This window comes from Bemisia tabaci, chromosome 10, assembly GCF_918797505.1.
Source record: "Bemisia tabaci chromosome 10, PGI_BMITA_v3".
In the NCBI taxonomy this organism is placed as follows: domain Eukaryota; kingdom Metazoa; phylum Arthropoda; class Insecta; order Hemiptera; family Aleyrodidae; genus Bemisia; species Bemisia tabaci.
In genome coordinates, this window is record NC_092802.1 from 37,867,261 (window position 1) to 37,881,195 (window position 13,935).

The 13,935-nt window shown below is 38.8% G+C and overlaps 2 protein-coding genes across 3 annotated transcripts in view; one reads left to right on the forward strand and one right to left on the reverse strand.

Annotated features, from left to right (window-relative positions):
• Positions 1–13,935, reverse strand: part of LOC109040564 (uncharacterized) — a 33,107-nt gene that overhangs the window by 13,857 nt on the left and 5,315 nt on the right. For both annotated transcript variants that reach the window (XM_072305591.1, XM_019056539.2), the window contains exons 3-5: positions 12,704–12,922; positions 10,415–10,531; positions 9,195–9,502 (exon numbers count right to left, since the gene is read on the reverse strand). In XM_072305591.1, coding sequence (XP_072161692.1) covers positions 9,195–9,502; positions 10,415–10,531; positions 12,704–12,922 — 644 coding nt within the window. The remainder of the gene's footprint in view (positions 1–9,194; positions 9,503–10,414; positions 10,532–12,703; positions 12,923–13,935) is intronic.
• Positions 2,948–8,828, forward strand: LOC109040563 (uncharacterized). Its single transcript, XM_019056538.2, has one exon. It carries the CDS (start codon positions 3,653–3,655, stop codon positions 7,982–7,984), a length of 4,332 nt encoding a protein of 1,443 aa, XP_018912083.2. The 5' UTR covers positions 2,948–3,652; the 3' UTR covers positions 7,985–8,828.

Below are 13,935 nucleotides of genomic sequence, written 5' to 3' on the forward strand. Positions count from 1 at the left end.
CTTTCTCATTTCACTCACGAGCATTTTCCGCTGGTAACTAGTGACGAGTACAAGTCTAGTACTTTCCACGCACCTACTTTAAAAAATCCAGCACTTTCGAGGCTTTGGATTTATCGTCAAAATCGAGCACTTTTCAAGGATTTTTAGTCGCGATCCTACAAACTACTGAACGTCAAACGCTTTCTGCTTTAAGCTTGCAACGAGCTTTTTTCGCTGGTAACTGGTGAAGAATTTTCAAAATCCAGCACTTTCGAGGCTTTGGATTTATCGTCAAAATCGAGCACTTTTCAAGGATTTTTAGTCGCGATCCTTCAAACTCCTGAACGTCAAACGCTTTCCGATTTAAGCTTGCGACGAGCACTTTTCGCTGGTGACTGGTGAAGAATTTTCAAAGTCAACGCCGAGGTCCGAAACCGAGAGCCGAATCTCTCAAAACCGAGTACTTTTCAAGGGCGCACGAACCGTGGAATATTCCGAGGCTTCGTCGCGCGTTGTAGAACGATTCCTACTGAGATCCACGAGCACAATAAATGACAGTGGACACGAAAAACGACGTTAACAGCCGCGCCCGACTCCGCGGTCGATAACGGCGTTTCTATTTTAGAGTGGAGTGGCGTCAGTGGAATGGAGTGGGGGAGTAGTGCAGGTTGCCACTCACCGTTTTTTTTTCTTCTTTTGTTCTGCTATTTAATGGCTTTGTGCCTAGAGTACCTATATTGAGAGAGTATGGCCATTGGGCCCCATGGAGAGGCTTAGGACCCAAAAATGGCGGTGCTTTGTTTTGGTTTTTGTGGATGGGAGGGGGGTCATTGCCAACTTTTGACGGTTATCACCAACCGCACTTGCTGCCAACCTTACTACATCTAAGATCATTTTTCTCAAAAATTGCACACGATTAGCCTTAAAAATATGTAAAGATGTCGCAATAGTGCATTTGAGTAAATTTCTCGTTACGATAAGCAAAGACAACTACATTTTGAGTCATTTTGCATTACATTAACTTATGGCGTCCGCCATTTTTGGGTCCTACGGGCTCCATTCAGCCTAAGATGGCTGAGCCAATCAGAGGTGGTAACTCAAGTGGCCATACTCTCTCAATATAGGTACTCTATTTGTGCCTAAGCACCTGCAGCCAACTTTAGACTAGTGTGTATCTATCGAATGGAGGTTATACGTGATTAGGAACCGACTTTAAAGGTGTGGGATGCAAAAAAAAAAATATAGAAACATGGAAAAAAAAGGGAGGGGTTGATAAAAAAAAGTAGAGTTGAAGAGGGAGAGGGTGAGAACCCTTTACCATTTTAACGCTCTGATACCCGGCAGAGCGACTTCCTATGACCAGAGACTGGGTAATGGAAAACATACAAAGTGAACATATGGTAGGAGTTGAGTGTGGAAGAGAAAACGATTTGTTTGGAAAAAGGTAGATTGAATAATTTAGAGGGTAAGGCGGTTGGTGGGTGTGGAATAAGTTTTCGGGTCTCTGGCTATGATTACAGTCCCTTTGTACTGAGAATTAAGACAATGTGAATCCATTTCTGATTGGTTCCCGTATTTTAGGCCTCCTCAGTGTCGCCAACGGGAGTAAAGATTAAGGTAGGTGCTTTTAGGAATGAGCCTGAAATTGTAGGTTTTTTCGGGAAATGTGGTCCAATACAGTGCCGTGCTGAGAAAAAAAGCCTCATGGGCCGTAAGACATCGCCAAATTTCTGGTGATCAAAACTGAATTATCTTGAAAATTTAAGTACCAATTTCTTTCTTTAAATTCACAGAATTTTTCTCTCCATCTTCCGAAATTTTCAAAGAAAAATCCTCATAACTTTCCTTAAAAAAAAAAAAAAAAAAAATTGTCAAATGAAACTCGGCAACCTTCGAATTTTTTTTTACGGCGTTAGAAGTGATTGCGCCACCTTTCTGCGTCATAAATTTTATCACTTCTTGAGCGCGAGATAAGTGAAATTTTTGACATTTTGTCCCTTCCTCTATGACCAACAAATTTTGCTCTCATGAGCATTGGCCAAAGTCACTCTTACGTTTCGTTAAAAACTGCGTCAGAGGCTTCAAAAATTGCTGAAAAAATCATTTTACCGACCTAATCTTCAGCAAACCGGGCGAGTCAACCCATGAAATTTCCGGCTTGGGTTGGTACTGCGGATCTCGCGATGCGATAACACCCGACCACTCATTGGCCAATCCAAGTTGAGGCGCGGCTGAGGCTTAGAGCCACGGTTCCACTGACAGCGCGCGATGCGAAGCCGATTGCGCAAAATCAACCACGCGACTGATTGCAAAGATTTTAAAGCTGTTTGTTGCCAGTTATCATCAGCAGCAACACCAAAGATTACTAAGGACTCCAGATACCGCATTGGAATAAAAACGGTCCCCTAGTCCCCTGCAGCTCCAGGGTAGGCAACTGTTTAGCGGCATGCCATACTTCGAGCTAACGAATATCGACGGTGAAACTACCAAACCACGTATCTCGGTTTGCGACGTCGCAGACTTCCTGTCAAACTTTATTTTTTAAATAAAAAAACTACTTAACGTCCAGTCTTGAAAATTTCTGTGATTTTTCCTCTTCGTGCGGAGAAAATTCTGTGAAAATTTCAAGGAATGATAGAGATCTCTCAAGATACATAAGCAGTAGCATGTTTTCATAGACGCAAATGATAGTGGAGCACGTCAATAGCAGTTTGCCATGTTTGCAGGTTTGACGTGTGCTAAGAGGTGGATTCCCAGGATAACTGTATCTTTGCTCCTTATCTTTGCATGCAACTTGAGACTTGCTATTTTTGGACTTCGCAGTGATATGCTAGAGATACACATCCATTTGGCACTCACTCGAGTGCTTTCTCATGAACTTGGGGTTACAGAGAAACCAGTGCACCATCGTGCACATGCTTTTCAAAGATCACGTCATCGAATTCCTCACACATGCAACATTTCAGACAATTCGCATCACTAGCGTCCGAGGCAACAAGCCGGTACTGCCGCGCGATCGACTTCGCGTCGTGCACTGCTTGTGGGACCGTGGCTTTAAAATTTATCCACTCGAAACTTGGGAGTGCTGTATTGATCCGAGATCATGCCCTCAGTAACGCGATTCTTCCGTTTTCGTGCAAAATTCTCGCCACGGCGGCTACGAAATGCAGATTTCATCACCGCATGAGAAAATTGTTAACGGCGTGCGATCTACGCTGAAATTTGCATAGTTTGCGGAGCGATAAGTCTCCAGCTACAACACACTGAGTGCTTTGCTGCAGGAATTGCTAGAATAATACTGCTCTCCAGGATTGAAACGTGTCAAAGTTTTTCTACCTTCCGAGACAAATTCTAAATTTTTTTCCGAAAGGAGAACTCTAAACTAAACGGACACTATTTACGATTAAGTTTTAGAGTACACGATTAAACGATAATTTAATTACAACACATTGGATGCTTGGGTTCCAGAAAAAATTTTGGAAGTATATATTGTTTTGGTGTTCTTTGAAATTTAAGTGTCAACAATTTGCTACCTCCTTGAATAATGGTTTTTCTATTCTTCCGAGAGAAAATTTTGCATTAAAAGAACACATAGACAGAACTAGCTCAGCCAGTTTGATAGTTCATGAAGTATACAGATGATAATTTACTGTCTGAAATTTTATGGTGAAATATGATGGAGAGCTGTGATGAAGATCTTGAATTAATTGATCCGTTTGACAGTGATACTAACTCTTCCATTTCTGATGAAAGTTGGACTTCTACGACACGGAATGAGAGACTGGATACAAAATTACGAACCTCAGTAATTAAAGCAATAAATGAGAGGAATTTGGTGGAAATAATACAAATCATCAGTTTTTATACTGAAATATCAATGGAAACGTTCTACTCGTGGATCCACCATGCCATTGTTACGAAACAAAGCGACATTGCAAAAATGATTTTAAGGTGTCGAAGAGCCGAAGAGAATCCCAACCAAACTGATTTCTTAGAAAATGGAGAGACAGAAGAAATAATTATGAGTAACAAAGAATATTTGGCCCATGATAAAGACTTGCTGGCTTTCGCAGTTGCTAGAGGCGAGAATAAGGTGGTCAGGTTAATCCTGAGTGAGGGAGCAGACGTTAACTCGAAAGTTCTAGGACCGTTTACAGCTTTACACATAGCAATATACAGACAGCATGTTCAGATAGTTAACCAACTTCTAATTTATGGCGCAGATGTTAATTCTAGATATCCCCTCGACTTTGACTTCTATGAAGGGAGTACAGTTTTGCACCGAGCTGTGGAATGTGGAAACAGGGCTATCGTAGAAGTGCTAATCAACTATGGTGCTGACATGAATGCGGCAAAAAGCAATGGCTTGACAGCACTGCACATTGCAATAGAGAAAGGCCTCTTCGAAATCGCTGAGTATCTCATTCAAGAAGGTGCGGACGTTAATCCGACTGTCAATTTGAATAAAAGTGAAAATGAAAACACCAAAAGAAGAGTGAAAAGTGAGCAGAGACTCCTTGATGATTATCGCATTGAGAGTTTTGACTTACGGACAGATGAAGAATTCATGGGTCCTTTGGTTATGAAACGGGCCACACCCTTTTCTGCAGTCCAAAATACACTGAAAACTTCACCACCTCTTCACGCTGCTATTAAAAGCCGACATACAGAGTTGGTGAAACTGCTTTTAGAAAAAGGAGCTAATGTAAATGCCTTAAGTTGGAGGGGTGAAACAGTTTTGGAGCTGGCTGTTCAAACGAGGTGTCCAGATATTGTAGTTCATGTCCTCAACTATCGCCCTGATGTAAATAATGAGAGAAATAGGACTATTCTGCATACTGTTATCAATTTCATAGGAACAGAGAAAGATTCGATCATTCTTACCAAACTACTGCAGCATGGGTTTTCTTTGAATACTGATGACCCCGATTTGTTGTTTAAGGCTGTTCGTGGGAATTTTTTCAGACTTGCCAAGCTATTGCTCGAAAATGGTTCGGACCCTAATGGTGTTTATTACTATGATGATATAGGCACACAGGAATTAAATGGATTTTTTCTTTATCCCTTGCACGTTGCTGTTGCTAGAAGAAATGCAACAATGGTCAAATTATTATTAGACTTCAACGCAGACCCTAATGTACAGGATCAAGATGGAAACTCCCCTTTGTTGTACGCAGTTCTACTTTCAGAATCAGCTATTGCAAAAACACTTGCCGAAAAAAGCACTGTCATTATAGACGAAGACCTTGTTTTACTTTTTGCAGCAGCAAACTGTGACACTGAGGTGGTGGAAAGTCTCTACTCACAAAACGAGTTCATAAAAAGTCATCGAAGGTGTGTAGAAAGGGAGCTAGAACTTAAGTATTTTTTGGCTTTTCAGGATATGAAGTTGACAGAGAAGACTAAATCTTGTCAAGAAAATTTCAGATGCTTCCGAGATTTTCTGCCTACAGCTTTTGATGCGCCGATTTCCTCGGTAAATCCTCTTTCAATTGCAGCTCGTGCAGGCCGTACCAAAACTGTCAAATTCCTGTTAGGTAAAGGAGTTGATAAATTTTCCGCAGATGCACAAGGAATCACAGCATTGCATGAGGCTGCGGCAGCAGGGCATTTAGAGGTGGTACAAATTTTTGTAGAAAAATTAGTAGACCATGGTCTAAATTTCTGGTCAGAATACGGCTCTCCCTTGTATATTGCAGCTAAAGCTAAACGATGGGAAGTGGTGGAGGTTCTATTGAAAAATGGAGCAAGATTTGGAGATCAGGAGAAGGAGGCAAGACTTTTTCAGAGACAGGTAAATCCTGAAAGAAATTTTAAATTGCTTCTGGAAGACAGTACGGAATGGGATGCTGATTCACAACCTGTTACATTTATAAAAACTTTAATAGAGCAAGGGAAGCAAGAACTCATCATAGCTCTCATAAGTACTGAAGCGAAAACGACTCTAGGAGAAGTACAAAGATTATCAATACTTCACTATGCTACAAAAAATAACGCAGAGAAACTGGTAAACTACCTCTTAAAGTACGACTCAGCAAAATTCCACAGTGACAATTATAATATTCTCTTCCTAATAAGTGCCAAGAGAGGATACTTGGAGATTTTGGAAATGTTATTGGAGGCAGGGACAGAAGTTAATTCCACTGTGAGCCAGGGAAAAACAGCCCTCCACTATGCAGCATTACGGGGAGACTTAAAAATGATTCAAGTTTTGCTGAAATACAAGGCGGATATTGATAGTCAGACTAATATTGGAGAGACACCGCTTACTATTTCTGCATCTCGAGGTTACATTAGTACTGTTGAAACGTTACTAATAGCAGGAGCAACTATTAACTTGCTCGATAAAAGAGGAAGATCGCCTGTTTACAATGCAAGTAAAAACGGCCATGTTGAAACTGTTGAGTTACTGATGAAGTGGGGGTCACAGTTGGATTTAAAAACTTGCAAAGGACAAACAGCTCTCTCTACTTCTGCCCGGAAAAACTATGTGACCATTGTTGAAAACTTACTAGGATCCCGGTCAGATGTCAACTCGGTTGACTTGAAAGGGAAAACACCCTTGTATGAAGCTGCCCAAAGGGGGCACACTCAAGTTGTTCAGCGACTATTGGAACATGGAGCAGCAACTGATGTGAGGAATCAAAATGATTTTACGCCTTTAATGGCAGCAACTGAGAAAGGGCATCTAAGTACAGTTGAAAGTCTGTTAAAGTTTGGAGCAAAGTTGAATACTGCAGACAAATATGGACGATCATCTCTTCATTTTGCTGTTACAGAGTGCCACTGTGAGATTGTCAAACTTCTCTTGAAGTACGGAGCAGAGCATGACATTGACTTAGGATTTCAAAAGCCACTTTTATGTGCAGTTGAAGAAAATTACTTGCACATTGCAGATACGCTAATAAAGTCAGGCGCAAATGTTAATGCAAAGACATCAAGAGGCAATACACCAATTCATTTGGCTGTATTTAAGGGGCAGCGCAGTTCTTACTGGATCGAATTTTTGCTGAAACACAGTGCTGACATGAATGCACAGGATTTGGACGGACGAACGCCACTCAGTATTTCTACTGGCAACTTAGTTTCTGTAACTGCTTTAACCACTCTCTTGAAGTTTGGTGCAGATACTGAAAAGAGAGATAAAGAGTTGAAAACTCCTATTTACTATGCAGCTTATGGAGATACAAAAAAATTAGAGCTCTTGATAGAATCAGGTGCTGATGTGAACTCATACGCAGAAAGGTTCTTAACCACATCAACACCACTGCTCCAAGCTATATGGGGAGGTGAAATTAGGAATATTGAGGCTTTGCTTGAGGCTGGCGCTGATCCCAACAAAATGGAACCCTTTTTCGAAGACATGCCTCTAGGGAGAGCTTTCTCAGTGCCGGACCTCAATCAAAGGAATGCCATAACGAAACTACTGTTGCAGTATGGTGCTAATGTAAATTCTATATCCGCCATAAATCATATACGAGAGATTATACTCAGTAGGCCTTCTCATCCTCCATCATGCGTCAAAGCGACCATATTTCATGCTGTCAAAATGCTAGTTGCAAAACTGCAACCCTCTGCAAAAATTTTGGAAGAGCCACTCATCAGAGCGGAGATACCCACGCAAAATTTTCGAGAGGCATGCGAAATTGAAATTTGCAAAATGGAAAGCAGCAAAATTGGTGAAACTGATACGACTTTTTATGATCTTTTGAAGAAAGATTTGAGCCAGCTGGTTTTGTTTGCAAAAAATGTAGAGGCTTCTCAGTTTCTGGGGACAATAAGCCTGAGAACTGAATTCCCTATCTATGCAGATATCATCGAGGTTCAACTCAGCCGAGGGAGGATTCGAAAAGATTTGCTACAGCGGGGAGCAGTAGCACTTACATTCCTTGTCCAACATTTTGACAGCTCACTGGATGATGTGATGGAAAAGATTTTAGTTTACTTGAATGATAGAGAATTGAGAAGGTTAGTTGCTGCTTCTAAGATTAAATCCGTTTTGTAACTACTTAACTTAATTTAAGAAAAATTATTTTATTTGAGAGGTCAAATCAAAATGAGGGGTTGGAAATATAAGAAAATGTGAAAGAAGGACAAGGCAGTGCATGCAAACTATTTACTGTCAGTTACATTACACAACCACCATGGGAGCCTAAGAGCATTTGGATTTTAATAAAAGAGTAAAGTTTTTTCCATAGGCGTTCTTCAGAATATCGAAAAAACTTGGGACACCCCCATTCTACTATTCAACACCAAGTGTCTTTAGATTCGTACAAATTAAAAGAAGAGCAACTATTAGGTTAATCATTTTAAATTCAAATGTATCATTTTTATTTTTGAAAATAAGTCCAACATCTTGCAATCATTTTTTCCCCTCTGTGTTACAAAAATGTTGCTACGCCTGTTAAAAGGAGTCTGTTACAAACATTTTGGCACAAAAATGTACTGATGGTGTATTGATACAGAAGATTGCAGTTCAAAATCATTTGCAGTCTAATCTGCCATGTTCAAAGCTCAACATTATCTGATTGAAAAAGCTAGACCTCAGCACTTCACTCGTACAAAAATGAACTACACTGTCATTATTTGTTCTTTGAGGCTACTAAGGAGTATCTTATGCAAACAAATGTTAATTTCTGTTGTTTCAAATCAAATGAAAGAAAATAGTTTTTACTTTTTATTATAAAAAGGATTTATGTTTATACCTTGTAATGAATTGAGCAGAAATAATGGATGTTACACTATGTTTTCCATAATTTAAATTTAAGATTTTGCAGGAATATCAACACCAAATTGTATCCACCGAAGTATGTCGCGATGTAAATGAATAAAAATAAACTGCCACCACCAATTTTCCTTTTTTAATACCTACATATTCATGGCCTAATACCTCCATATCAAAGGCCAAAGTGCATATCTTGACTACCGTGTTTCAAAATTTCTGCTTTACTTATTTAGTTTATTTATTTAATTTTAGTTTTTCGAGTAGAAACAAGCAGACTTCAAAGCTGGAAATTTAAACGGGATATTTTGCTAACAAAGAAGAAACCAAGAAAGTTTTCTGAAAGATTACATTGACTAGTTTACAAAAAAAAAAAAAAAATAAAGTACATGTGATAAGGAATCTGGAATGTCGCTAATTGAGTTTTGCACTTTTGCTGTGGATATCAAGTTCAAAATGTAGTTTTCAATGAATAGTAGTAATGAGAACTCACTTTGAGATGATGGAATGATGAGTACTGTTTCCCGCAGCCGAGATGCCTGCACATGAACTGTTTGTTCGGAGGTGGTCTATCCCGCTTGCTTTTATCCTTGGTTCTCTCTTTAATGGAAGACAGGAATTTCTCACTAGGGTCTTGAGTTTGAGTTTCTAAATTATCAGTCTTATTCGAGGACAGAAGAGTCGTTGCTGGATCATCCGCAATTCCACTTTTAATTATCAGACTTGCTAAATCATTCTCACTATCTACAACTTTTTCTACTTCTTTACTAACTAAATTGACTTTTTTAGGACTAGAGTCATCTGGAAAAAAAAACAAAAAACAAAATTAAAGACATTAGAAAAAAGGTCAACAAGTGGTTTATGTCTACTTCTGAGTAGTTAATGTGTTATCAGAACAATTCAAGACAGCAAGGGGGATAGAAAGCTTTTAGGGATGCGGGGAAAAAATTTCCCTGTGAGATTCTGTATTATTTCTTTGTACCTCTCCCTGTTCTTAGTTAGAAGAAAAAAGAAATCGAGGAACTTGCCGCTTACTACTTCTCAGGGTTGCTACAGAATTTGGAAAATGAAATTTCAGGACCCATCTCCGTAAAATTCCTAGACAATTGAATATACGCCAGACAGTTAAAGAGGCATAACTTTAAATCATTATCAGGCCAAATTCATTGTCTGAAACATCAATCTCATTCTAGAAAGCAAATAAATGTGACTTCACAATTTTCCCTTCCATAAGTGGACACACTTTAACATTTTCTTCGAAATTTCCACGTTTGCTCTGCATATTTAAAATTCCCTGATATGTTGCCGTATTCTCTGACAGTAGCATCTCTGATTTTAAAATTAACTATCTGCTGAGCATACATGAAAACACAGAAAATTCACATTAATTTTGCAAAGGACAAAATTGGAAGCAGGTCTTAACTTTACTCTTAATTTTTTTTCAACCAAAATGTATCGGTATGTTAACATAAACTGATAAACTTATCGTAATTAAAAATACTTCTTAAAGCATCTAGGCTGATCATTATCAATAGTAATGTTTTTTGGACTTTCCTTCATTTTTCTGGAAAAAATTTCCAAGAGTCTAGCTGTTTGTCCCTGCAAGATGTATACCTAAAGTTGAATCATTTTGGCAATTGTAGCTTAAGCGGTGTTTTGTTACTTTAGGAAACTCAACAATGAAAGTGACTTAAGTATCACTATTGGACTTACATTTAACATAAACGATTTTTCGTTCTTTGGATTTGCTCTTTTTATGATCTATAAATTTTAAAAATGATGGTTGCAGTATAGACGTTTCGAGCATCGCTGTTTCCACTAGTTTTGTTTCTGGAACAAAAATTAACAAGTCAGCATGAGTTTTTCAAAAATGTTAAAAAAACATAAAAAGCAGTTGTCCGAAAATACCTGGCTGGATTTTTAATTAAAACTTCCTATGAGTGGAATTTTGAGCTTCCACAACTGAAGATGGATGACAGTAGGTTTTTTAAACCAAAACCATTAACCATTGGTTTTTTTTAAATTAATGCTTACTTTTGATCTCTCCAACCATCTGAGAAGTTGCGTAATAAGCCACTAGTCAAAGTTAGAACTAGAAGAAAACATTACATGTTTCCTCTTGAGAATGTTTCGTAAAAGGCGATTCACAAAACAGAAAGTTCAGAAATCAACTCTTAAATAAGATATTAACAAGTGTTTTAAACACAGTTAAAATGGAATTTAGATAACACAAATGTAATTCTGCCATTTAACCAATGTAATTGCAAACATTCATATCTTCTTTAGGAGTTAATTTCCAAATTTTCTGTTCAGTGTTTGTTTTTGTCAAGAAGTATTGAAGAGGGAGCATGTTTCGTAATACTTTAATTCAGATCTTGTTTAAAGGCCCATTGCTGCAAAAATAAACTTAAGTACCTGTTCCACTTATCAATGCACAACTCTCTCCAGGGTGTCTAGTTTTTTTCATTTTGGGTGATCCTGATGAAATCCTGACTTTTGACTGCTAAATCCAGATTTCATAATTTTTCCAAATCCTGTTTTTTGCAGAGAAAAATTAAAATTTCTGCATAAGCGTATCCGAAAGCAGAACTCTAAAATTAAGTTCTAAGGATTAAAAACTAGTGCAAATCGAAAAAATCCGATTGGACGACCGACTTTTCTCAAATCCTGATTTTACGACCGATTTTTCCTCAAATCCTGATGAAATCAGGATTAAATCCTGATTGACCTCAAATCTTGATGGAATCGGGAAAATCCTGACGCTAGACACCCTGCTCTCTATCACTATTTTTCCAAAATACATGAATTTTTAGAATTCTTGACCAAACCTATTTTACTTGACTAAAAGTAGTCAAGTTTATTGCAGCATATTGTAATCAATAAATTAAAATTCAAGGTAAGAAGTGGATCCCAAATAAATGAGGTGACTTTTCTTCTGTCTGTTTTTGTGGAGGACGCTTTTACCGTCAAAATGATGTAAATCACTGTTCTAGTTACGATTATTCAAAAGTGAGGAGCGCCCGTCTACATTGATCTAGTTAAATAATTTCTTGTCCCGTCCTTTTTCACAATTTGAAAAGAGAGTGTTTTGTACCTTCAGGTGAATGTTTCTCGGAAACTAGGAGTGCTATCTTTATAAACTTTTTTTTTTAAATTTTCCTTGAAACTAGGGTTGTAGGTGGAACTACAGTTATAGGTGCAGACACAAGACTTTTTTGACGCCAAAATACAGCTCAGAAAAATTGCGAAAAATATGCCCCACTTTCAACTTATAAAATGGAACTTTCAGGCGAACAAATTTCCGTCTGGTTATTATCTCTGGTTTCAGTTGTAGCCAACAGTCATATTAGCATGCATGCAAACTTCAAGCTTGAAGATCTGGAAGTTTCTGAGAAAATCCACCAAAAGTTGAACAAATTTTACACTGATATGGTTTATGAATGTATTTCTTTTCTGACAGATCCAAAGTAAAATTTGAGCTGGTTGAGTGAAATTTAAAGGGGACAGCAACCCTAAAATCGAAAATGAGATAGTATTAAAAATCGAAGCGGGCAGGTATAAGAAGCAAAATGGCTCTGTCCCAAATGAAAAATTCGCAAAATCAGCAGAGGTATGAAAGATTTTAAGTCTGACTGGTGACGTCATGCTCTCCCAGAGTGACTGCCGTTCACACGCACACAACTTCAAGTCTGGCACCGCGAAGTCGCCTTAATAGTCACACCTAAGCAAAGAAAAAAGAGTCGGCCAGGAACGAGCGAAATCAGGGTGAACTAACAACTTGGTGCGAACACGCATCCGCCACTTGACACCGGAGACAGAATGCAGAGTGCAGACTGCGATGTGCGAGACGGAGCTCATGACGTCACGCGCTCAGCTATTTTTTCTTGATAGGGGCAAACGGATTTCGGCATCATTCATTGCACTTTTTTCTTCGTCAATTTTGCCAAACTTGTTTTTAAGGTTGCCATCCCCTTTAAATAACTAACAATAAGTACTACTAACCTGGAGCCCCTGGATCGAGTTGCCCAACCAATATTGCTGGCGATCCATCAGGTAATGTAACCAGTGTGGCGGAGTTGGAGAGGTCATCACACGTCAAATCCCCTGCGATCAGGATACCAGCATCGCCTGCGCCACTTAAATCTACCGAAGATTCAGAGACCTCAAAAAACCCATCTAGAGTGGGTGTCGATATGTGATCTCCTAAGTCCATTTCGACATCTGAAGAAAAGAGCAAAATGGGTTTGGATGTTAGGGTTCGTGAATAACAGGACACTCAAAAGTGGTTCAAAACACATTGGAGTGAGAGAGTAGGAAATTATGAGTTCCATATTTTCGGAGTCAAGATTTACAAGATTTTTCCTTTTACCGTAGTACTTGCTAACTTGAGAAAATAATTGCCAAACAGAGAAAATTCTTTGATTGAAAAGCACAATGAAATTATTTTAGTATGCCATTGGCCACGAGTGAACTTCGATCAATGAGAGTAGGAATTGAATGAGGAAGAAAATACTGGTTACTCGCACATTAGTCAGATAAGATAAGATAAGATAGTTACTATCTAAAAATAAACAGGGTTCATATTCTGACAGTCACTGAATACAGTTGCCAAGACTTAAACCTTAAGACTGCTAACAAGGGGAACTTACGGACCTGCCGCCTCCGATTGGGCTGAATTTTTTTTTACAGACTCTATGGACCAATTCTAGAGGTCAATTTGAGCCGTTTTCCCGAATGCGCAATAGGAAGGGCGTAAAAAATTCCCAAAAGTTGCGTTTTCGGCGTGTGATTTGGTCGTGCGGCGCGTGGCAACACTGAAGCAGCCTCTAGTACCGCTTTATCGGCCTGAAGGTTTCAGCGGAGTCCGGAGCCCTACTGCACACGTACTGGTTCCATGATAGTGATGTCCCGGGTTCGATCCTCGACTTTTTATTTTCCGCATGATCACGTAACATTTTATTTTTAATTCTTCATCCGCATTTATAAATCAAGCAGTTCCGATCACTATCCCCCCCCTCCCTCATTTTACGTACATTTTCCCCCGATATTTATTCACATTGGCCACATATAATCGTATGAAACTTCATTGATATAAATTAATGAATTAAAAAGCAAAAGAAAACCTTATTTGTTACTACATTATCTTCAAATGTTTTCCTGGAAAAATATGTAATGTGTAAATAAATCGAAGAGCAACCCCAAACCCATGTGCATGCAAGGGTCACCAAGAAACA

Coding starts and splice junctions, on each gene's coding strand:
- LOC109040563 (XM_019056538.2), top strand. CDS start 3,653: ATGATGGAGAGCTGTGATGAAGATCTTGAATTAATTGATCCGTTTGAC.